Here is a 23,698-nt window from a genome sequence, read left to right on the forward strand (position 1 = left end):
CTTTGCCCTTCTGGATCCAGGGAGGTAGAAACTCTTGCCCGTGTCCTCATACAGTGTCCTTTTTATGTTGCCCCAAGACGTGCTCTGATCTCCCCAATCTTCTCTAAATTTGAGGGTCATACTGACAGATTTTAGTTTATTTCTTTCTAAGGGATGCTGACTCTACCCTCACGTATCAGGTGGCCAAATATTTTTATTAAGTTATACAATTCCACAAAACTTTTAATTAGACATATTGTTTCACTGTTTTATTGTTTTTCTTTTCTCTGACAATGAATTGTTAGATTAAACTATTTTCTTTTATTATGAAGGCTGGTCAAAGACCATAATAACGATATTAATATTATTATTATTTGTGGTAATCATTTAAGTTCTTGATGAAATAGTATCATTATAAATATAAACTCTGAGAGTAGGGGCCAAGCACAACTCCTGAGGACCTAGAAATAAACAAAAGGCCATTTCCCACATGCCAGAAAGATAAGCCAGTGGGACCATCTTCAAGAGAACCTCTCTTGCTAGCCTTATTAAGTAGAAATTGTCATAACAGGACAAGTGTTCCATTAGAAAGAAAGGCCCTGAGGTGTTTAGGATTTAAAGGTCAATACCAACATTTTAAAGCACTATTAACCAACGTAGGTCTTTCACTATAGGCACTGTGTGATTCTGGTATCTTGACCACTTACCATCCTAGCAACTGCATTTGTATCACTGCAGTTCTACTTTTAATTTACAGCTCTGCTTTTCAAGAATTGCCCACTATTGTGCACTGTAGTAGTTGAGATGGAACATAATCAAGGCATACCCCAACCCTTTCCAATCCTGGTGGCTCATGAATTGCCATGGGTGGCATAACAGGTGTGTCATTGTGTAAAAACACTTCTCACTATAGCAGGACTGAAATCAAATCCCTCTAAATTTAAGGACAGCTAAAACTGAGCAACTACTCCCACACTATGAAACTAGTTTCTCAGGGTCAATGTAATCCTCCTCTGACACAATGAGAAACTATAGTTAATTAAGAATAGAAGCATAAGCTTTGTGATTGAATTCCCAGAGACATGAAGAGAGAACAAGAGATATGGGACCAGGTGAGCCTAAGACTCACATACATAATATTAAATGTGGTATTATATGCAGCACAACCAAGTTAAAGTTATTACTAGTCCATGTTAAGGCATTCCTCCTTTTAGTGCTGATATTTTTTAAAAAATACCTTTTTAGAAAGTCAAGGGATAATCTGTTTTATTTTGGGACCAATTACTAAGGAAGAATAGACTAGACATTTAAAAAAAATTAAACCAACCCGTGTAATAAAATTTATAATCCCTGCATCAAAAATGTGGGAGAGATTTGGAGCCAGGCCAGTATCAAGTATGTATGTTTCTTCCCCACCTCCCAGTAATGATTTATTACATGTATATCCCCTTTTTATACTACTACACTGTTATGTTCATGAAGAACAGAACTGACAACTGGTAGGCAATAATGTGTTATTACATCTATAATCAGTTATATTTTTTATCCTTTAATTTTGTATATGTCCAAGAGAAGGTCAATTGAAACTTGTAAATTCCTTACTCTCACAGTAAATTTCAAATGGCACCCTTGCATTGGAATTATGAATCATTGTAAGAGGCCACATGGCAAGCAGAAGATGGGTTAGATTTTTATTATATATGAATAAGAGTAAAATATTATAATGTGCATGCATTCGCTGTTCATAGTAAGACAGAATGACATAGGTTGGTTTGATTGTGCTTCACTAGTATTATACGTTGAAATTAATGCATTTCTGTGGCTTCTGTGTGGCATCATGTATTTTTAGAGTGATGAACAAAGGACATCATCACATTGCCCTGTAACAATTCCATTTGGATCCATTGCATCAAACACTAGAATGTGTTCAGAAAAGATCTAGCATGATCATGCATAAAATAAATGATTTACAGTAAAAACAATTGGCACATCTTCAACAAGCGAGAACACTTCGTTTGGAAGAGCAGCATAAATCTTTTAACATGGCATAGAAGATTGTTATTTTATATATTGTACAACAGATCTTTAGTAAGGTGTCAATGGCACAATTACTTTAAATAGCAAAGTATTATTTTTATGCTGCAGACTTAATATGATCTAACTATTCTAGGTTGTCTTCATATTTTGTAGAAATGGCTTGGTATCTCACACAAACATGGCTTTCATGGTGCCAAGATAAAAGCAGCACATGTGCCCTCAATACCTGTTAGGGGTACATAACTGCCATTTGTATGTGAGCAACACAGGATTTGTGTAGCATGTTGAGGGCCAAAGTGGGTAGTGCCAGGAACCATTGTGGGAGGGGTTTTAATAGTTTTGAAGCGAGAAATAGGTGTTTTAAGCATCTGTAAAGTGTGAAGGATCTATCTTGCTTCCTCACCCTTCCATATGCAAAAATAAGGCTTAATGTTTAATGCTCCCTTCTATTCTGCAAGCTTTAGAGGACATAACAAGAGCTGCTAGTGGACTACGTATGACTGAGCCATTCTTTTTGCACCAGCATTGGATTGAGGCCTTTCCCCACATAAAATGGATTCTTCCATCCTCATTCAGCCTTCCACCTCCAAATGGTTCCCATTTTTTTCCTTAAAGTCTTTTGTTATAATACAGAAGGCAGAATGAGCATCTGCTAAATTCCTCAGTGAAGTTTTCTTCAGCTAAACGTTTCCTTAGTTGCGGTTTAGCGATGCCATTACCAGAAGATGAAACAAGTAAAATTTCCTATGGAGATCTTAAGCTTATTGATTTTGACTGGCAAAGTAAAATCATAATATCTTCAACTATAAAAAGAGTATCTAGTGGTTAAGGTGCTGGGCTAGAAACCAGGAGTCTGTGAGTTCTAGTCCTGCCTTAGGCATGAAAGCCGGCTGGGTGACCTTGGGCCAGGCACCCTCTCTCAGCCCAACTCACCTCACAGGGTGGTTGTTGTGGGGAAAATAGGAGGAGGAAGGAGTATTATGTATGTTCACCTCCTTGAGTTATTTATAAAAATAATAAAGGCGGGATAGAAAATAAATAAATAAAATCTGACCCTTAATACTTGACATGGACAGTATTTTAATACAGTTATATATCTGTGATATTAATATTTCAGAAGACAAGCAGGAGCTCTCCTGCTAGCAAAACAGATTCACAGTAATTAATTACCATATTTTATATCTACTGTACCTTTGGTGAAAATTGATTTGAAAATATAATTCCAACTGTGTACAGTTACATAGTGAGCAATACAATGCTTGTGCTCAAACTAAGCATTGTTTTTATATACTGGTATTTAACCAAAGAATTTTGTGTTTCTAAAAGATTTTCCTCAACTGGATAAACATTATGTTTTCCCTATTTTGCCCCACTTGGCCATTGCAATTTGCACTTATGAATGACATGATCATTGTAACACACTTATCAAACATTAAATGTTAATAAAATATTAATAAAGTATTAATGGAAATTGTAAATATTTTATTAATAAATTGCATTACTGCCAGCCATTTATCTTTCAGTCTAACCATTTTTTTTCCAGCAGTACTGTAACCACATTGGTTTGGAAATCTGGGAATCGTAATCACAACTCAGGATCATTGAAAAATAATATGGTTGAGAAGATTAAGTGCCAGAAGCAGGACATACATGCAAAAACAGAAAAAACAAAAATAAATTTGATGGTGTAGTCTTAATGTACCAAGAGTACTGAGATTGTCCTTTTTTCTTAAAAAAAGAAAAAAATTATGCAGCCTTCAGCACATATGCGGTATTTTATTTCTTTACATATATAATCATTTATACTTGTTCCTTTTTAAATCAAGGGGGGATGACCTACAAGCTTTTATGGGACAAGAGTAGGATGAAGTCACTCAGTTTCAGTACAGTAGGTGCAAGGCCTGTTCTCAGAGCTAAGGCAGCCATAGATATAAATATTTAATAGTTGTTTTTTTTTAAGGATGATGTGAGGATTCAACAAGGGCTGAGGGTAAAAAAACGAATGTATGCTTTGTGACAAAAACTGTGGGTGTCTAACAAGATTTTCAAATGATTTAAAGCTTATGTCTCCGATCAAGCCAAAAATCAACATTTCTAAAACTTAACCTACCTTTAGATCAAAAGCTGAAAGAGTGGAGGGAATAGGGATTTTAGTGTAATTGCTCAAGTGCTACAGAACCGCTAGACGGAGCCCTGCTGACGTGATGACCACGAATAAAAGCTGCTTTCACGACAAGCCTTTCCTTCTTAGGTCTCTTTCGCGCATCTAAATGTAACCCCACGGAGTCCAATCAGAGCAGAAAAAAGGCGTATGCCCCAAGCTTCGTGCCCGGCTGTTTACCCAGGAAGAGGCCCCTTTGCTAGCGGGCTTGTTCTGCGGGAAAAAAAAGAGCGGCTGAACTGCCTGCGGAGATGGGAAGCAGGACCACAGAAAGGGAGCCTCCTGAGTCTCGAGTTGCGAGCCCGGCGTAGCATACGTTCATTGTCAGAGCGCTGCGCCACGCGACTCGGCTCCGCTGCGCTTGAGGAATTCAGAGCCTTCTGATACTCTTTGGAAGCGTGGCCAGAAATGCTCACGCGTAAAGGCGCGCGGCCGAAGCGCTAGGAACCTTCTGGCACTGAGGAGGAAGGGACAACCTGACTGAGCTCATTCAGTCGCCGCCTCTTTCTCCCAGACTCAGGCGATGGTCCGCCCGCGAGGTAAGCAGAGGCGGGAATCCAGAAGGGCTTGCTTGCGCCGCGGAGACCATTCCGCCTGCACTGCTGATGCGGGCAGCCGCCTCTGACGCTGGCTGGCGCGCTCGCCCTGTGGGCCCGGAAGCTATGGGGCTGTCGCACCGCGTGACGCTAACGCTGCTTTTGCTGGCGGTGGGGGGGTGCCCGCGGGTCTCATGGTCGCTGGTGTGGTACACAGCCTGGGTGAGCACGGTGTACACTGAGCCGGGCACCAACCGCACGGTGCGGGACAGCACGGAAAGCGGGCGCTACGGGAGCAGCTCGTCCAAGGAGAATGCGCAGGGCCTAGTGGGCATCCCCAGCGGCGGAACAGCCCGCCACATGGAGGGCTGCGACCCAAAGGTGGAGTACGAGATCCCCGTGCCCCCCGGAAGCTCCTCGGGAGAAAAAGAGGTGGGAGCGCCCTTCTCGCCGCCTCGGTCCTGGATCGCCTTGGTGGCCTACGGAGGCTGCCACTTGAAGGACAAAGTCGCCCACGCAGCAAGGAGGAAAGCGGCCGCCGTAGTCATCTACAACGAGCCTCGGTTCGGCAACTCCACTCTTACTTCTATGTCTTACCTCGGTCAGTGGTAGTAAGGGAGAAATAAGGAAAGTAATTTGAAAACTACCTTATTTTTGCTGCAAGGGTGGGTGGGTGGATGGTTGCGGATCGATGAGCGATGGTAGGGGACTGGGAAGATAACAGATGATCTTCCTCTTTTGGAGTAGCGAAACGCAGTTCGAATGTAAAGACTGAAAATCCTGGAACCAGCCGTGATCGACCTGTTGCCATTTGGTCAAGGTGGGGAGGAGGAGCCTGAATTAATCTGGAATAGGATGCAGTGAAATCAAGGTGGGGTTTAGGTACTATCCTCTCATGTTTGTAGGAAGTATGATATTTCATCTTTAGCTATTGAGGAGGGATGTAAAAGCCCTAACTAGAAAACCTTTTACTTCTGGAGTGCAAAATGAGGGGGAAATTCCACTCTTTAAGATGAAGCAAACTCTTCAGTCAGTGACCCAGAAATAGGATGGAGATTAGGTGTGGTAATTATAGGGCTTCTCCTGTGATGTGATATGAAACAAGGAGCTATTGGTTGAGTAAAGAAATTGCATTACTGGATGGGAGGTAACAAAATTCTGCTGCTTCCTTTATGGAAAAAAAGGTGATGCTATTTCAAGTAGTCAGAAGAAAATTAGGTTAATTAGACTCATGGTGTTTCATTGAATTTCTATATGAAGAATTTGTTATGGCCATTATATTCAGTTTTGATGATGATGATGTGCCATTCAGTTTTAGGGAGACTATCATTCACTGCAGTAACATTACTGAAGAAAGTCTAAGAATTGTAAAGTTCTGATCTACATTGTGTGTAGCTTCTAGGATAGCGCATTGTCTTCATGTGGTGTGAAGGAAGTCAATTTTGGATTTTGTTGAGAAAGACATTGAAGTTTCCCTATGGAAGAAAGGAAGCTTGGCCTTGTAGATGTTGCTGAACCACAACTACAATTTCTCCTCAATAACTCTGTTGTCTGGACTGCTGAGAGTTGTAGTTCAGCAACATCTGAAGGGCCATTCCTATTTTAGGGCATTTTTCTTGAATTTTGTTAGGCGTCTGAGGTACAGTATTAATTTGTGCCATTTCTGGTTAATCAAATTATTTATAAGAAGATTACTATCTTAACTGTTTCCAATGTCCTCATTGCTGAAGTAAATGTATATATGATTCCTTAAAGCCTGCAATGGCTTTGTTTATGTTTATGTGTTTTTGCTGTTACTTTTCATTTAGTTCTGTTTGTTTTATTGTTGAGATTCCTAATCTATCTCAGAATGTCTGCATGTATTCTGGAGGGGTATGCTGGTGGCAGAAGAATACAAAATACCACTGGGCTACAGTGAAAGTTTTGGAACATCAGGTAGCTCTACTGTGGATTTTTCAGTGTTTGCTATATACCGTATACAATGTAAAGGACGTGCAGCTATGATAATACAAACATTGCATGTTGCTGATTTCTAAGCTATGGTTCTCCAAGTGATAAATATATCTGTTCATCAGGAAAGCAAAATGTGTAAACTTCCAATTGTCAGTTCAGAAGCCAAAGCTGTACTGCATGTGTGTAGTAGAGATCATAGGAGAAACTGGGGTGGAGAAAATGTGATTGATTAAACGATAGCCCACTTCTCCTTCTCATAGCACATTTGGAATGTATTTTTGATAAAACGCCGTTAAATAAAATATCAAAATATAAAACTGGATTTTCTATTAAAATTTCTGTTTATAGTTTTATGCATTTTTTAAATACCAACCTATTTAAATGCAATTATTTGCGTTCCAGTAGCGGGAAGCCAAGGGGACGCAGTGGCGCTGCGGGTTAAACCGCTGAGCTGCTGAGCCTGCCGATTGGAAGGTTGGCGGTTCGAATCCGCGTGACGGGGTGAGCTCCCGTTGCTAGTCCCAGCTCCTGCCAACCTAGCAGTTCGAAAACATGCAAATGTGTGTAGATGAATAGGTACCACTTTGGCGGGCAGGTAACGCCATTCCGTTTAGTCATGCCAGCCACATGACCACGGAAGTGTCTACGGACAAACGCCGGCTCTTCGGCTTTGAAACGGAGATGAGCACCGCCCCCTAGAGTCGGACACGACTGGACTTAATGTCAAGGGAAAGCTTTACCTTTACCTTTTAGTGGGAAGCCCAAACAAACTGGGCTGTAAAGACTCCAGCATCTATCCAGTAAAAGTCATATCACTGCCCTGTTCCTTTCAGACCTTTGCTGATCTTTGCTTTAAATCTGGCCCGTCATTGCCTTTAATACCTAGTAATGGATTCATGTGCCAACAGCTTAAATATTTGGAGCGTATGGTGGCCGAGAAAATGCTGCCAAAATAGCAATTATTTTTAACATGTATCTTAAGTATAGTCTAAATCCTTATAACATATTTTAATTATTTTGAATATTCATGCTTAGTCTGCTTGTTGTAGCAATCTTTGTTTTGTATTCTCCAAAGCAAATGGAGGCTGCATGAAAAAAAAAGTCTAGTTTGCAAAGCTGAGGGGGTTTATTTTTTATACTTAAGTGCAAGCAGTAATAGTTCTAGGAGATATCCGTGCCTACTCTCCTTTAGTTCCTAGTCATATTCTTGGGACCAAGAGATCTTGAAAGGAAAACTATGTCAAGAACAATTTTAATTTACTTACAACTATCAGTAAGATGGCCTGAATATCTTTCAGCAGGTACAAGCTGTAGAAGAGTTGCTCCTGATTCCTGTTTCTCTTATTTTTAATAGGTACTGCCAATACAGTTGTAATTATAGTTGGATATCCAAAAGGAATGGAGATCCTGGAGCCAGTGCTAAGAGGAATTCCAGTGAAAATGACTATTAGTGTTGGTAAACAACATGTACAAGAATATATTAGTGGACAATCAGTTGTGTTTGTAGCAATTGCGTTTATCACAATGATGATTATATCTTTAGCGTGGCTTATATTTTTTTATGTACAACGTTTTCTCTATACTGGATCACAGTTTAGAAATCAGGTAATTACTGGTGGTAATTCTCTTCTTTTTATCATGTGTAACAAAAGTTTGTATTCTAATAAATACTGTTGAACATGTAAATGTTGTTTGGCAACTTTTGCATCTTCCTGCCTAATCTTTGAATGTTGTTTAGCCTGAAAAGTTTTCTTAATAGTAGTTAATGTGCTGCCTATTACTATCTGTTATAACTTGTTTTCAGAACTAGATATACCTGAAAGTTATAATTGTTAGTACTTTAAGCTAGAACTAGGCAGCAGTTATCTTCAGATGATGAAACTAATTGTTATGTTTATACCCATTTTGCTATTATCTGTGGAGGTGTAACCAAGTTGAACTGCCTTTTTATTTCATTTAACAATATACTGGAAGCTGAGGCTGTGCAGAATTTTAAAAAGAGGTTTTTCAACAAGCAGGTGTTGTAAAAAACACCTCTTATTTGAATTGTTAAAACTTCCAAGATACTTCCAGCCCAACTGCTTGAACAAGAAAAAATATATACTTTGTCCATGCTCCTATGCATTACATTTCAAATGCGTTGCATGGCTCTTCTGGGCAAACACATTCAAATCAGCTGATGAATTTAGTTCTTGCAAACTCATCCTAAGTTTCCTTAGTATAGATTTACATAAATTAGGCATAAAGTAGATAGGATAGAAAAGGTTGATGTGATTTTTTTCAACTATCTTTTTTCTCATGTTTCTTTTTCACTGCTCTTCTCTTTTCTTCAACCAATTTGTCCTAACTATATTATTATAATTCATAGCATCAGAGAGTTGGAGGGGATCTTCAAGGCCATCTTATTCAGCCCTCATTTAGCACAGAATCCACTAGAGCATCCTAGATGACCATCCAGCCTCTATATGAAGACCTCTAGAAAAAAACCTACCACCTCATGTGGCAGCTAGTTTTCCTGGCTGACAGTTCGTACAGTCTTGAGGTTCTTCCTGATGTCTTGCCTGAGCCTGCTTTCTTGTAGTTTTAATCCATTAGTTCTAGCCTGCCCTCTGGGGCAACAGGGAATAACTCCACACCCTAATTTGACACCCTGATGTTTGAAGATTGCTACCATATCTGCCCTCAGTCATTGCCAGATCCTTTAACCATTCCTCAAAGGGCTTCATTTTCATACTATTTATTGTCTTGTTAGCTATTTTCCAAATGTTCTCCAATTTGCCACTGTCCCTTTTGAATTATGGAGCCCAGGACTGGACACATGAGTCCTCATTTGGACAGAATGGAATGAGACAATTACTTTCAATGATCTGGACTTCCTGTAATGTACCCAGGATATCTTTTGTCTTTTTTGCAGGTATATCATATCACCTTGCTGGCTTATGTTTAACTTGAGGTCAACAAGGAACCCAGATTCCTTTTATGTGTACTACTTCCAAGCCATGTCTCCTTCATCCTACACTTTCCTTCACCAGATGAAGAACTTCATGTTTCTCCCTGTTAAATTCTATCCTATTCTTTAAACTCTCTGCTCAGATATTAAACATTGAAAATATTTTTGCTATGGACAGTTTTAAATGCTAATGAACCAACCCATTTCAGCAAATATTCCTGGATGTCTTGATTTTTTAACATAAAGCCATTGTAACTACTTTGTGCAGTAAAAGGGAATATTAGCAAAATGATTATCATCATTTTCTGAATTGTGCTATTGTATTCATTTTTATCCTTATAGCATATTTTGTGGATTTTCATTTTATGTCTTTAATTAACACTGGTACAGACTTACATGGTGCTGTGACAGATGTGTGCTTATTGCTTAGAAAGATATTTCTTTGTAACACATACATATATATCTTAATTTTTTTAAGGGTCAGAGAGAAGAAACAATTAAAGCAATTGCTCAACTGCCACTTTATATTGTAAAGGATGAAGATAAGGTAATTACTCATATTTAGCATTGGGAATAATAATCTTTACTTTTCTAATAATTTTTTAATATTTGTAGTTCCTTTCAAAATAAATGTATTTCTCACTCCATCCAAATCATCCGTGGAAATTTAGTAGGATCTGTATATGTCTTTATATTATTTGCTATACTTTCTTTTAGTATGAGATTAATCAGCCAACTAATTATACTGACAGTCAAACCTCATATATATTATGATCACACTCATTCCTTCATATCTCTGTATGAAATTGAGTTTATTTATATGTTGTGTTTCTATACTGTTGTAATATAAGTAGATTCCTGACAGTTTACATCAGTAAAAACATGTAATGTAAACCAATATAGGAAATAATCCTAGTATAATAAAAAAATACAGTAAATACAATTCACACAGTGACAGCAAAGCTATGTCCAAATGCCCTTCAGAATAATAAAGTTTTCATTTTTGGAACACCAGGAACAAGGGTGTTTCTCTTATCTTGAAAGAGAGGCTGTTTCATAGTATAGGTGCTACTAGTGAAAAATGTTATTTGCAGGCCCATACCCCCTTCACCTCAAGCAGATACCCTGTTGGTATTTGGAACGTTATGGAGTGAACTCCAGACAATACAGATAGGTCACTTCTGTGCAGGGGAGGTGGTCCTGTTTGTATCTACAACCCATATAGGGGTTTATAGGTTAAAACCAATATTTGAATTGTACTCAGACACCTATTGGCAACCAGTGCAGTGACTGCAGTATAGCTGTTATATGAGTATAGCGACTCTGGTTTGCCAGTGTATGTGATGCTGCATCTTGAATGAATTGCAGTTTTGATCTCTAGAAGCAGCTCCGTATAGAGCACATTGCTGTGTTCTAGGTATGTGGTGCTCAAGGTATGAGTTTCTGCTGGCACAGCTGGCACAGTTTCTGCTAGAGCCCCAACTGGTGCAGCAGCCAAATCTGGGCCAAGACCCCTGCAGCTTCCACTTGCCTGCCTAGCATTAGCTGGGCATCCAGGAGGACTCTCAAATTTCAGAACTGCTTCCTCATGCAGAGTTTATGCTGGTCTTTGACCGTAATAAAGATTTGATTTGATTTGACTCATGCAGAGTTACCACCAGAGATGGAAGAGAATTCTTCTGAACAAAAAGCAATTCTGTCGTACTAGGGTCCAAGGTCAGTCTGTTTCATCCCATCCAAATTCAACCAGATCAAGACTTCCTTGTCTCAGAGTTAACATGCTTTGCTAATGTCAAGATATCTGATTTAAATGTATTTTTAAAAAGAAGACAAACCATACTTCAATACTAATACACCTGCCATATTCTAGTTCTTTTGTCCTGGAGAGTAATGACTCAGCTAGAACTGGGCTAGGAAAAAGAATGGAAAGAAATCATGAATGCAAATAATTAGATTTTGTTCTAGGAAACTTTTTATCTTTAAATGTTTTGGAAATACAAGTTAGCAGGTATGAACAGAAAATAAATTTGACTCCACTGGTAGATCTTTGTATGACAAGGATTTAGGCATCCCATTTTTTAAATACCATCAACACAGTGCTGTTCCAAACATTATAACAGACTACTGAATTGAAGTAACTAGCAATTCTTAGTGTCCGGGGCTTAGAATTATTTAATTTCAAATCCTATTTCCTTTGCACAAGGAATGGAATCCAGAGTTTTAATAAAAACAGCAGACAGCAACGCTACTCACCAATATCCTAGTCTTTCATTTTTCCAGAAATTCTTATTTTTCTACCTGACTGAATACATCAATTGTTTCTCCACAGAGTCGCCTCTGAGCATATTATATATTTAAAACTGTTTTCTTATTGCTGGTGTGCTTAAACAAGGCTTTATTTTTTTTTTAAAGTGTTGGGCCAATGACACAGAAAATTGTGCTATATGCATTGAAAACTATAAAACAAAAGATACTGTTCGACTTCTGCCTTGCAAGTAAGATAATTAAACATTTTCACATTGTTTCAGTGGGTCTTGATTAGAAATATTTAATTAAAAAAAAGTCCTCAGGGTGTTTAGGAGGGAGTATACACATTGTAGCTATTACCCAGTGTGTAGTTCATTCAAATATAAAGATTGGAGTCTTTAAATCTACAGTCAGGAGCAGAAATATTGGAACAAGGATAACTGTTTCGGCATTTGGCTTCTGTACACCACACCACATTCAAGTTGAAAGGAAACACAACCAGATGGGAGCAAAGTCAGGACTTTCAGCTGTCATTCAAGGGGGTTGACAAAAGCAGGGCACTAACCATTCAGGAAGTACAGCCAGTGGCATACATACACACCCATCGTTGGTGGCTCTTAAGTAATGGAACAAACCAACATCATGACAAACATAAGGATCGCCTTTAATACCTGGATGAAAATCCTTTGCAGGCAATGACTGCCTGAAGTCTGGAACCCATGGACATGACCAAATGCTGAGTTTCCTCCAAATGCTTTGCCAGGCCTTTACTGCAGCTTCCTTCAGCTGCTGCTTGTTTGTGAGTCTTTCTGCCTTGAGTCTTGTCTTCAGTAAGTGAAAAGCATGCTCTGTTGGGTTGAAATCAGGTGACTGACTTGGCCATTGAATAACATCCCACTTCTTTGCCTTGAGAAACTCTTGGGTAGCTTTTGCTGTATGTTTTGGGTCATTATCCATCTGCAATATGAAGTGGCATCCTATCAGTTTGGCAGCATTTGGCTGAATCTGTGCAGAAAGTATAGCCCTGTACACTTCAGAATTCATCCTGCTTTTATCAGCAGTCAGGTCATCAAGAAACACCAGTGGCCCAGTTCCATTGGCAGCCATACATGCCCATGCCATAACACTGCCTCCATCATGTTTGACAGATGATGTGGTATACTTTGGATCATGAGCTGTTCCTTTCCTTCTCCATAATTTTCTCTTCCCACCATTCTGGTGCAAGTTAATCTTGGTTTCATCAGTCCAAAGAATCTTACTCCAGAACTGGGCAGGCTTTTTTAGGTGTGTGCTGGCAAAGTGTAATCTGGCCTTTCTGTTCTTGAGCATTACCAGTGGTTTGCACCTTGTTGTGAAGCCTCTGTATTTACATTCATAAAGCTGTCTCTTGACTGTAGATGTTGACAATGACACGCCTATTGTCCTAACAGCCAGGAACCACGCTAAGACAAGGAATAGGTCTCTAGTGTTTTATTATTGCTACATTAGACAGAAAATCCTAACGAACTGAAGAAATGTGGGAAAAACCCAGACAGATAAACCCCAAAAGTTAAGGCGGGTCTGTTCTGTGTCTCTTTGAATGGCTGCTTAACTACTCAGTACTACGCATGGTTTTTCCCCCCTGGATAGAGGCCCCCTCCTGCTCACCATCAGTACTCATGACATCACCCTCCCCTCCAGATTCACATTCCATTTCAGCCCCCTCCCTTCCAGAGGTCTCATGAGAGTCCATCTCCCCCTCCAAGCTCCCATGGGAACTGGGCAACAATGGAAATTCTTCAAAGGAAAACTCCAAGGACGAATCAGTGCTGCTCTCCAGGTCTGATAACGCTTCTGGCCCAGGTGGCTGCTGCTGGAAAATAGCTAGATAATTAGAAGATTCTTCCCCCCTCCCCCTTGGGAAATGCAAGCCTGAGGTGGAGGGCTGCGGCTCTCCCTCCTCCTCTCTCTCTGGCCTAAGAGCCTCTGGCAGAGGTGGAGGTTGCCAACTTATGAACTCCTCTGCTTGGGATTCCTCTGCTTGCTCAGTCAAGTGAGGAATCTCTAGTAGAGTGTGAGGCTTGGGTTTGTGAGGGAAAAGCTGATGGAATCGTTGAACCAGCACTGGTGCATGCACATCTCTGGCATTTTCCCATGTGCGCTCTTCCTCAGGGTACCCTTTCCAGTGTATTAAATATTGGATGCCCCTTCCCCTCCTCCTAGAATCCAGAATTTCCTCAACTTCATATTCCTCCTCTCCCTCCACAATTACTGGAGGTGGATCTTGGTTCTGTTGCTTGCCCTGGGGCTCTTACTGAAGTTGCTTGGCTTCTCGCTGGGCAAGCTCTCACCATGTGCCCCTGGATTCCGCAGTAGAAACAGAGGGCTCTTTCTCTCCTTCTCTGACTCTCAGCCTCGGAAATAAGCCTCCTGCTTGCCCCGATCTGCATCAGCTCTTCTGGTTCTGAGTAAAGAGATGCTGTGGAGAGAGCTGGAATCCTGGAAGCGCTCTGAGGCCCCTGTTTCTTCCCGGGTGCATCTGTCTGAGCTCTTCTAGCCTGGCATCTACGACCACGGACAGTTGATACAAACCTTCTAGGGTAGCTGGTGTTCCCTGGCGCACTAATTCATTTTTTATTTCTTCATCCAGCCCCTCTTTGAATTGGTCTTTCAAGGCACTCTCATTCCAGTCCAGATCTCCTGCTAACAGCTCGAAATCAGCAATGTAAATTCCCACCCTCTTGTTGCCTTGCTTGAGCTTCCGAATTTCCCGGCTGGCGGTGACCTCTCTGATCGGGTCGTCAAAGTGTGCTCAGAACCCTGCCAGAAAATTTTGGTAGTCGTTGAGAATTGGGTCGTTGTTCTCCACCATGGGAATAGCCCATTTGGCTGCTGGGCCCTTTAGCAGACTTAAAATGAAGGTGACTCTTCTGTCTGTGGGTTCTGCCGGTCTGCTGTTGAAAAACATTGTGCACTGTGTGAGAAAGGTTCTCGACTGTCCTGCTTCTCCTCCAAACTTCTCTGCAGGACTGCCCTGGGATCTCAAGACTACTGGCGGAACTGCTGCTGCTGCTGCTAGCACCGGTTGTGGGTTAATCGGAGCTGGTTGTTGTAACTGCTGTAGCATGGCTGCTTGTAATGTGTTGATCTGGAGATCTACTTGTTGTTGATGTTGTTGCAATGCTGCTGCCAGTTGTTGGATGGCCTGCTGAATTTCCTGGTTTTCCGAAGACATTTTCCCAAATGTCTCCTCCTTTTTTTTTTTGTTCCTCCCTCTTTCAGTGGGAGCAGAGAGTTTGTTAGGATTGATGTCCTAACAGCCAGGAACCACACTGAGACAAGGAATAGGTCTCTAGTGTTTTATTACTGCTACATTAGACAGAAAATCCTAACAAACTGAAGAAGCGTGGGAAAAACCCAGACAGATAAACCCCAAAAGTTAAGGCGGGTCTGATCTGTGTCTCTTTGAATGGCTGCTTAACTCCTCAGTACTACGCATGTGCTTTCCCCCCTGGATAGGGCCCCCCTCCTACTCACCATCAGTACTCATGACACCTATCTCCTCAAGAGCGTTCTTGACCTGGCTAGATGTTGTGAAAGGCTTCTTCACCATGAGCAGAATTCTGCAGTCATCCACTTTAGCTGTCTTCCATGGTCTTCCAGGCCTTTTGCTGTTGCTGAGCTTGCCAGTTAATTCCTTCTTTTTCAGGATGTTCTAAACTGTTGTATTGGCCCCTCCCAACGTTTTTGCTATCTCTGATGGGTTTATTTTGTTTTCTCAGCCTAATGATGGCCTCCTTCACGCGCATGGACACCTCTTCGGACCTCATGTTGAGAGTTCAGGTGAACAGCTACCAAATGCAAATGTAACACTCAGAACCACCTCCAGGCCTTTTATCTACTTGATTGGTCATGGGGTACCCAGGAAACAGGCCACACCTGGCCATGCAGCTGCTTGTCAGCCATTTGTTCCATTACTTATGAGCCACCAACGATGGGGGCGTGTGTATGCCACTGCCTGTACTTCCTGAATGGCTAGTGCCCCACTTTTGTCAAACCCCTTGAATGACAGCTGAAAGTCCTGACTTTGCTCCCATCTGGGTGTGTTTCCTTTCAACTTCAATGTGGTGGTGTACAGAGGCCAAATGCCAAAAGAGTTATCCTTGTTCCAATATTTCTGGCCCTGACTGTATCTCACAATGTGAGATAAAACACTATTAAGGGAAAAAGGAGTGGATTGTATGCCACAAGTGAGAAAAACTGGGATATAAAGCTAATAAAATAAATTGAAGAGAAGATCCTTGTTTTGATTGATGTTAGGGTGGTGTTTATTTGTTTAGTCGCTTCCGACTCTTCGTGACTTCATGGACCAGCCCACGCCAGAGCTTCCTGTCGGTTGTCAACACCCCCAGCTCCCCCAGGGACGAATCCATCACCTCTAGAATATCGTTTATCCATATTGTCCTTGGTTGGCCCCTCTTCCTTTTGCCTTCCACTCTCCCTAGCATCAGTATGTTCTCCAGGGTGTCCTGTCTTCTCATTATGTAGCCAACGTATTTCAGTTTTGCCTTTAATATCATTCCCTCAAGTGAGCAGTCTGGCTTTATTTCCTGGAGGATGGACTGGTTTGATCTTCTTGCAGTCCAAGGCACTCTCAGAATTTTCCTCCAACACCACAGTTCCAAAGCATCGATCTTCCTTCTCTCAGCCTTCCTTATGGTCCAGTTCTCGCAGCCATATGTTACTACGGGGAACACCATTGCTTTAACTATGCGGACCTTTGTTGTCAGTGTGATGTCTCTGCTCTAAACTATTTTATTGAGATTTCTCACTGCTCTTCTTCCAAGGATTAAGTGTCTTCTGATTTCCTGACTGCAGTCAGCATCTGCAGTAATCTTCGCACCTAGAAATACCAAGTCTTTCACTGCTTCTACATTTTCTCCCTCTATTTGCCAATTATCAATCAAGCTGGTTGCCATAATCTTGGTTTTTTTGAGGTCTAGCTGCAAGCCAGCTTTTGCACTTTCTTCTTTCACCTTCATCATAAGGCTCCTCAGTTCCTCTTCGCTTTTAGCCATCAAAGTGGTATCATCTGCCTATCTGAGATTGTTAATGTTTCTTCCAGCGATTTTAACTCCAGTCTTGGATTCCTCAAGCCCAGCATGTCGCATGATGTGTTCTGCATACAAGTTGAATAGGTAGGGTGAGAGTATACAGCCCTGCCGTACTCCTTTCCCAATCTTAAACCAGTCCGTTGTTCCATGGTCTGTTCTTACTGTTGCTACTTGGTCGTTATACAGATTCCTCAGGAGGCAGACAAGATGACTTGGTATCCCCATACCACTAAGAACTTGCCACAATTTGTTATGGTCCACACAGTCAAAGGCTTTAGAATAGTGAATAAAACAGAAATAGATGTTTTTCTGAAACTCCCTGGCTTTTTCCATTATCCAGCGGATATTGGCAATTTGGTCCCTAGTCCCTCTGCCTTTTCTAAACCCAGCTTGTACATCTGGCAATTGTCGCTCCATGAATTGCTGAAGTCTACCTTGCAGGATCTTGAGCATTACCTTACTGGCATGTGAAATGAGCGCCACTGTTCGATAGTTTGAACATTCTTTAGTGTTCCCCTTTTTTGGTATGGGGATATAAGTTGATTTTTTCCAATCTGATGGCCATTCTTGTGTTTTCCAAATTTGCTGGCATATAGCATGCATTACCTTGACAGCATCGTCTTGCAAGATTTTGAACAGTTCAGCTGGGATGCCGTCGTCTCCTGCTGCCTTTTTCTTAGCAATGCTTCTTAAAGCCCATTCAGCTTCACTCTTCAGGATGTCTGGCTCTAGCTCCCTGACCACACCGTCAAAGCTATCCCCGATATTGTTATTCTTCCTATACAGGTCTTCTGTATATTCTTGCCACCTTTTCTTGATCTCTTCTTCTTCTGTTAGGTCCTTGCCATCTTTGTTTTTGATCATACCCATTTTTGCCTGGAATTTACCTCCAGTGTTTCTAATTTTCTGGAATAGGTCGCTTGTCCTTCCTATTCTATTGTCTTCTTCCACTTCCGCGCATTGCTTGTTTAAAAATAATTCCTTATCTCTTCTGGCTAACCTCTGGAATTTTGCATTTAATTGGGCGTATCTCCCCCTATCACTGTTGCCTTTTGCTTTCCTTCTTTCCTGGGCTACTTCTAGTGTCTCAGCAGACAGCCATTTTGCCTTCTTGGTTTTCTCTTTCTTTGGGATGTATTTTGTTGCCGCCTCCTGAACAATGTTGCAAACTTCTGTCCATAGTTCTTCCAGGACCCTATCTACTAAGTCCAGTCCCTTAAATCTATTCTTCACCTCCACTGCATATTCCTTAGGAATATTAGTGAGCTCATATCTAGCTGATCTGTGGGTCTTTCCTAATCTCTTTAGTCTGATCCTAAATTGTGCAAGAAGAAGTTCGTGATTGGAACTACAGTCAGCTCCAGGTCTTGTTTTTACCGACTGTATAGATATCCGCCACCTTTGGCTGCAAAGGATGTAGTCAGTCTGATTTCAGTGTTGTCCATCTGGTGAAATCCATGTATAAAGCCATCTCTTAGGTTGTTGGAAGAGAGTGTTTGTTATGCAGAGTGAGTTGTCTTGGCAAAATTCTATCAGCCTATGTCCTGCTTTGTTTTGGTCTCCCAGACCATGCTTACCTGTAATTCCAGGTGTCATTTGACTGCCCACCTTAGCATTCCAGTCTCCCGTGATGAAAATAACATCTCTTTTAGGCGTGTTGTCCAGTAGGTGCTGCAGATCCTCATAGAGCTGCTCTACATCAGCTTCTTCAGCATCTGTGGTTGGGGCGTATATTTGGATCACTGTGATGTTAGATGGCTTGCCCTGAATTTGAATTGAGATCATTCTATCGTTTTTTGGATTGTATCCAAGCACTGCTTTAGCCACTTTACTATTAATTATGAAGGCTACTCCATTTCTTCTGTGGTCCTCTTGTCCACAGTAGTAGATCTGGTGGTCATTTGATGTGAAGTGGCCCATTCCAGTCCATTTCAGTTCACTGACGCCCAAAATGTCTATCTTTAATCTTGACATCTCACCAATAACCACATCCAATTTGCCCTGGCTCATAGATCTTACATTCCAGGTTCCAGTGGTGTGTTGATCCTTAGAACATCGGATTCACCGTTCACCACCAGCACCGTTGGCCGCTAGCCGTCCTTTCGGCTTTGAGCTAGCTGCGTCATCACGTCTGGAGCTAGTTGAATGCATCCTCTGTTCCTCCCCAGTAGCATTTCGACCATCTTCCGACCTGGGGGTCTCATCTTCCGATGGTATACCGACATATCTCTGGTTGTACTGATCCATTGAGTTTTCACGGCAAGAATACTGGGGTGGGTTGCCATTACCTTCCCCAGGGATCGCATTTAGTCTGACCTCTCTGTCATGACCTTCCTGTCTTGGGTGGCCCTTCACGGTTTAGTTCATGGCATCATTGAGGTGCTCAAGCTCCAGCACCATGACAAGGTAACAATCCTTTGCTGAAGGATCTTAGGGTAAGGTTTCCCTTTTCAGTTTTTAGAACTCTGAAGTGTTGTAAGAATTAATCAGTCGCATACTGATTTTATGGACTGGAAATATCTGGACTGAAGGCAAAACATAGTAAAATTACAGTACAAAACCATTTTTTGTACAATATATTTAGAAGAAGTTGCTCATTTTCCCTATTGGTCTCAAGTTGAATTATTTATTCTCCTTAAGTTAATCACATCATCTCTCATTAACTGGGTATGTTTTCAGGGCATAAAATATTTCAACAATAATTCGTATCACAAGTAAAGAGATACACTGTTTCTTGATTTGCTTGTACAGGAAATTTATCAGGTGATCAGGGCTTGTTTTCATATACGTCACTCTGTTTATATTTTATTTAATACATTTATATCGCCAATCCTCTACCAAAGGACTTTGGATAGCAAACAAATAAAATACAACAATGACAGTCCAATATCAGTAAAAAATGGCTTAAAAAATAGCAATCTCACAAAAATAAAATTTGCAGACATGCATCCACATCAGAGCCCCAGTAGCACCCTGGCCCCAGTGCCTGTAGGCATATCCAGGTCTTTGTGGGTTTGGGGAAAACAGCAGGGTTGGGGGTGTTCAGGGGGGAGGCTATTCCTATAAGACAGGCACCATGACAGAAGGGCACTTCTGAGGACCCACCAAGCAACATTGTTTCAGTGACAGGAGCATGTCCTTTCTGCCTGCTCTGGTGGGATGGGCAGAAACCATCCCATGGAAATTGAAACCTTCTAAATAAAAGAGAGAGAGAGAGAGAAATCCATCATGCCAACACACCAGTAAATGTTCTTTGCACAAACAAGGAATGATAATCCAGAGGCTTCAGAGAATATTCTTCTGGTACAACGTGATACCCATTCTACAACAGCTCTCTGAATGCCACTTGCTGCTTTTACTGCATGTTACATTTTTATGTTAACTTATAATTTTGCTAGCATTGTAGGTAGCATCTTGTAAAGATATGGATTATGAGTCTAATTAGTATATTGGCAAGTAAACGTTTCTTTATTCAGAGTATTGTCAAACTCTATGATGGAAATAGTCTTCCTATATTTAAGCTTTTATTATTGCTTTAATTTGTGACTTGCTATATTTTATTCTATAAATATAAATTGGGTTTTAGAATGCCTTCTACTTGATTTTAAAGGTGTTGTCTCTCTTTAGACATATCTTCCATAAGCTGTGCATTGATCCCTGGTTGCTGGAACACAGAACATGTCCAATCTGTAAATTAGATATCAACAAAGCGTTAGAATATTGGGTATGTTGCAAATGTATATAATAAAATATATTAGTTTCTGGTAATACAGATATTTTATACAACTTATGTTATTACCACCTCAAAATGAGAAAGGCCTCAGATTTTCAACAATCCATCATTGAGTTCTGGAGAGCACACTGGGTGGGGGACGTAGAAAAACAATCTGGGGGCTGCATATGGGCTAAAGTCCAAAGGTTGTCCTCCCGTGATGTGTGTGGCCATGTAGCACTGTATGTGCTTTTCTGAACCATGCTTGTTGCTAAAATACTTGCTTTTCTTCAGAGATGTTCTCAAGGCATTGTGGATAAGCTATCATTTTGCTGGATTCAAATGGTACAAAGTCTGAATCCATCTAATTTAAGCATTTTATTCTGGGAAATTATCAGTTAAACCTCTTTACCTCAGGTTCTGTCCCTTCCATTATATTTTTTTTCTCTAACTTTAAAGGGAGGATCTAAAAAAGTATTTGAAGTTGCAGTGCCTGAGTCAGTGAGTTGTAACATACCAACTGGGAACTGGAATATTTCTGTGGAAGAAGACAGTAATGAAACAAGTGGCTTACCAGCATCTTCTGCTAACTCATCTGCATTAAATAATAATGTTTTAAAAGAGAATCCATGTGAAACAACAGTTTTACTTGGTAGGTAACTTTGGAGATGTTTCTCTCTCTAGGAACAAGGTATTACTTTGTAAATCTAGACTTAGTGATGATATGCTTAGAACTTGCTTATATCATTTTAATATCTGGGTAACCCACATAAGCTTCCATGCAATTCTTGATTGCATAGAGCATTGATCTCAAAATCAGATCATTTGAGTCTTTTTTAGATTATAAAATAATTTGTGATTTACTTATCATTAGAATGCTCTCATGCAATTCAGTAGTATGTGTTTGTTCCTTCAGTCAGAACAATAATTGCAAATAGTTCCATGAGAAATAAATGATACGTGGAGTGTAACGACTCAGCTAGAACTGGGCTAGGGAAAAGAATGGAAAGAAACCATGAAAGCAAATAATTATATTTTGTTCTAGGAAACTTTTTATCTTTAACTAAATGTCTTGGAAATACAAATTTAATACACTTTAGAAATTTATTTCATTGTTTAATACCGATTATAGGCCAAGTTGGGATGCTTCTTTTTATTCATAGTATGCCTAGCTTAATATTTTTGAATGAGTTCTGATGCAATGCATAAGCATATTACTTGTTATAGTTCTCACATTGATCGTGTAGCTCAACAACATCATGAATTCTGTATTTCTTTTTATAGAAATGGAAAGTGGAGATAATCAACATGATCATTTGCCTTATGGATCACAAACATTTAATGAAAACTTGAGAAACTTGAACTGATAGTAAAAAAAAAACAATTTTGTTTTTTTAAATTGTTATAGGCTTGAGTCTAACCTCAGAAATACATATTTCCTATAAGTCTTGGTTACAAAACTTTTCTCTGTACAAGATACACTAGTTCTGATTTTGATCCATGAGGACAAGGAAGGAGGAAGAGAAAAAGGTATTTCCTGTAGAAACTGCTTTTTTTCAAAGATCATCTGAGAATGTCAGATTGTTACTCTTATTCAGCGAAAAAAATTGGTTCCTTTTATAACATGAGGTTCTTGTCCCTTAGTTTTCTATCCCTTTGTCCCTTGGCTTACGGCAAAGGAAAATCTTACCAGGAAAAGGAACATATAACTATTTCGAAAATATGGTTGGAAGACTAACACAAGTATAAACAGCACAAATGAACTATATGGGATATATTACACTACATGTAATATATGCATAATGAAGAATTATTTTCTTATAAAATATGGATTAGCTTAAGCATTTAAAACATATGTGATTCTAAAAGTCTTTGACGCACACTTGCTAGGAAAAAAAAAACCCTGAACTTCTTACATATGTAGTGCTGTACAATTGTGTGCCACTTACAGAATTAAATTTCTATTTCAGTATTCCAAATTGGAATATTGTTTCATTGGTTTAATGTGCTAGGTAGCAGTGGTGTGCCTATACAGAAATTGAGAAGCACAGTCTTAGGTGTATAATATCAAATCAGACCATTGCTGATTTGTCTTTGGTTGTTACATATTAAAGCACTCAAAGGAAAGTGATGAAGTATGTGTTTATAGTTATGTGTGTTCAAACCGAACTTTCTAGAATACCTGAAAAAATATGAAATTTATTTAAAATGAGAATATTGTCTGAAACCAGCTTTTTTCTAAAACCTAGGCTTCAAATAAGGAGAAAAAAATTACTTCATTTGATAAAGATATGTGAAAAGCATATGTTCAAAAAATAAAGGTTTATGAAAAACATTTCTGGTAAGAACAAACCAGATATATGTCACATATCAGTTGTCAATGTTAACATCTGTCTCCCAATAAATGTTGTTGCTAGGGTTAAAACAATTTCTCATGTCTTCAGTGTGTACTCTGAGTTTGCCCTTTGCACAAAGTGGCATGTTACTTGTCAGTTCTGTAGTGTCAAGGAGCTGGAATGAAACCATTACTTCCACAAAGATTGTTTTAAAATGGAGCACTTGCAATGCCATAGATATTAGCCATATGGTCCTGTAACAATTGCTTTGCATATTACTTATCTCTGGATTACCCCTTTAAGAATTTTGAAAGCATATAAAAATGTGCTGAAATGGTGAACCATTTTTCCATGGATTTATGGATCCACAAGTTGATTTTTAGTTGATAAACTAAATGTGCTTTAGGACTCTCTCTCTGAATATGGCATATTAAAAGCCTGACTTCTTACTTGTGGATTATTCAGGTAGGATAATTTTAGATCTTTCTTTTTTTAGAGAATATCCAACTATGAGTTGGAACTAACTGAAATTTGTCTTAAACTGCAAATTGACTAAATGTCTATAGAAAATGTGTAACCTGTGTGCTGCTGAGGAGTGATGACAATGAAAGGCCGAATTGCAGTGCCTCTTAACAGTTTACTCTCGAGGCATGATGACAAAACTCCAGAAGCATCCTTTTTGTCTGACCTTGGC

At 40.0% G+C, this 23,698-nt stretch overlaps 1 protein-coding gene and 1 non-coding gene across 3 annotated transcripts; both read left to right on the top strand.

Moving 5' to 3' along the window:
* Positions 1-4,289: 4,289 nt before the first annotated feature.
* Positions 4,290-22,172, top strand: RNF149 (ring finger protein 149). 2 transcript variants are annotated; one of them, XM_063304964.1, is made up of 7 exons: positions 4,295-5,314; positions 8,021-8,271; positions 10,095-10,163; positions 12,029-12,111; positions 20,584-20,680; positions 21,128-21,320; positions 21,953-22,172. In XM_063304964.1, the coding sequence occupies exons 1-7, from the start codon at positions 4,783-4,785 to the stop codon at positions 22,033-22,035; spliced, it is 1,308 nt and encodes a 435-aa protein (XP_063161034.1). In that variant the 5' UTR covers positions 4,295-4,782; the 3' UTR covers positions 22,036-22,172. The 2 variants fall into 2 exon arrangements, with proteins under 2 accessions (XP_063161035.1, XP_063161034.1); XM_063304965.1 differs by lacking the exon at positions 21,953-22,172 and having other exon boundaries at positions 4,290-5,314; positions 20,584-20,693; positions 21,128-21,262.
* A 1,419-nt stretch (positions 22,173-23,591) lies between these two features.
* Positions 23,592-23,698, top strand: LOC134499419 (small nucleolar RNA SNORD89). Its single transcript, XR_010068140.1, has one exon. It is a non-coding gene; the product is annotated as a small nucleolar RNA SNORD89 (small nucleolar RNA).

The sequence above is a fragment of the Candoia aspera genome, chromosome 5 (assembly GCF_035149785.1).
Source record: "Candoia aspera isolate rCanAsp1 chromosome 5, rCanAsp1.hap2, whole genome shotgun sequence".
NCBI lineage: Eukaryota > Metazoa > Chordata > Lepidosauria > Squamata > Boidae > Candoia > Candoia aspera.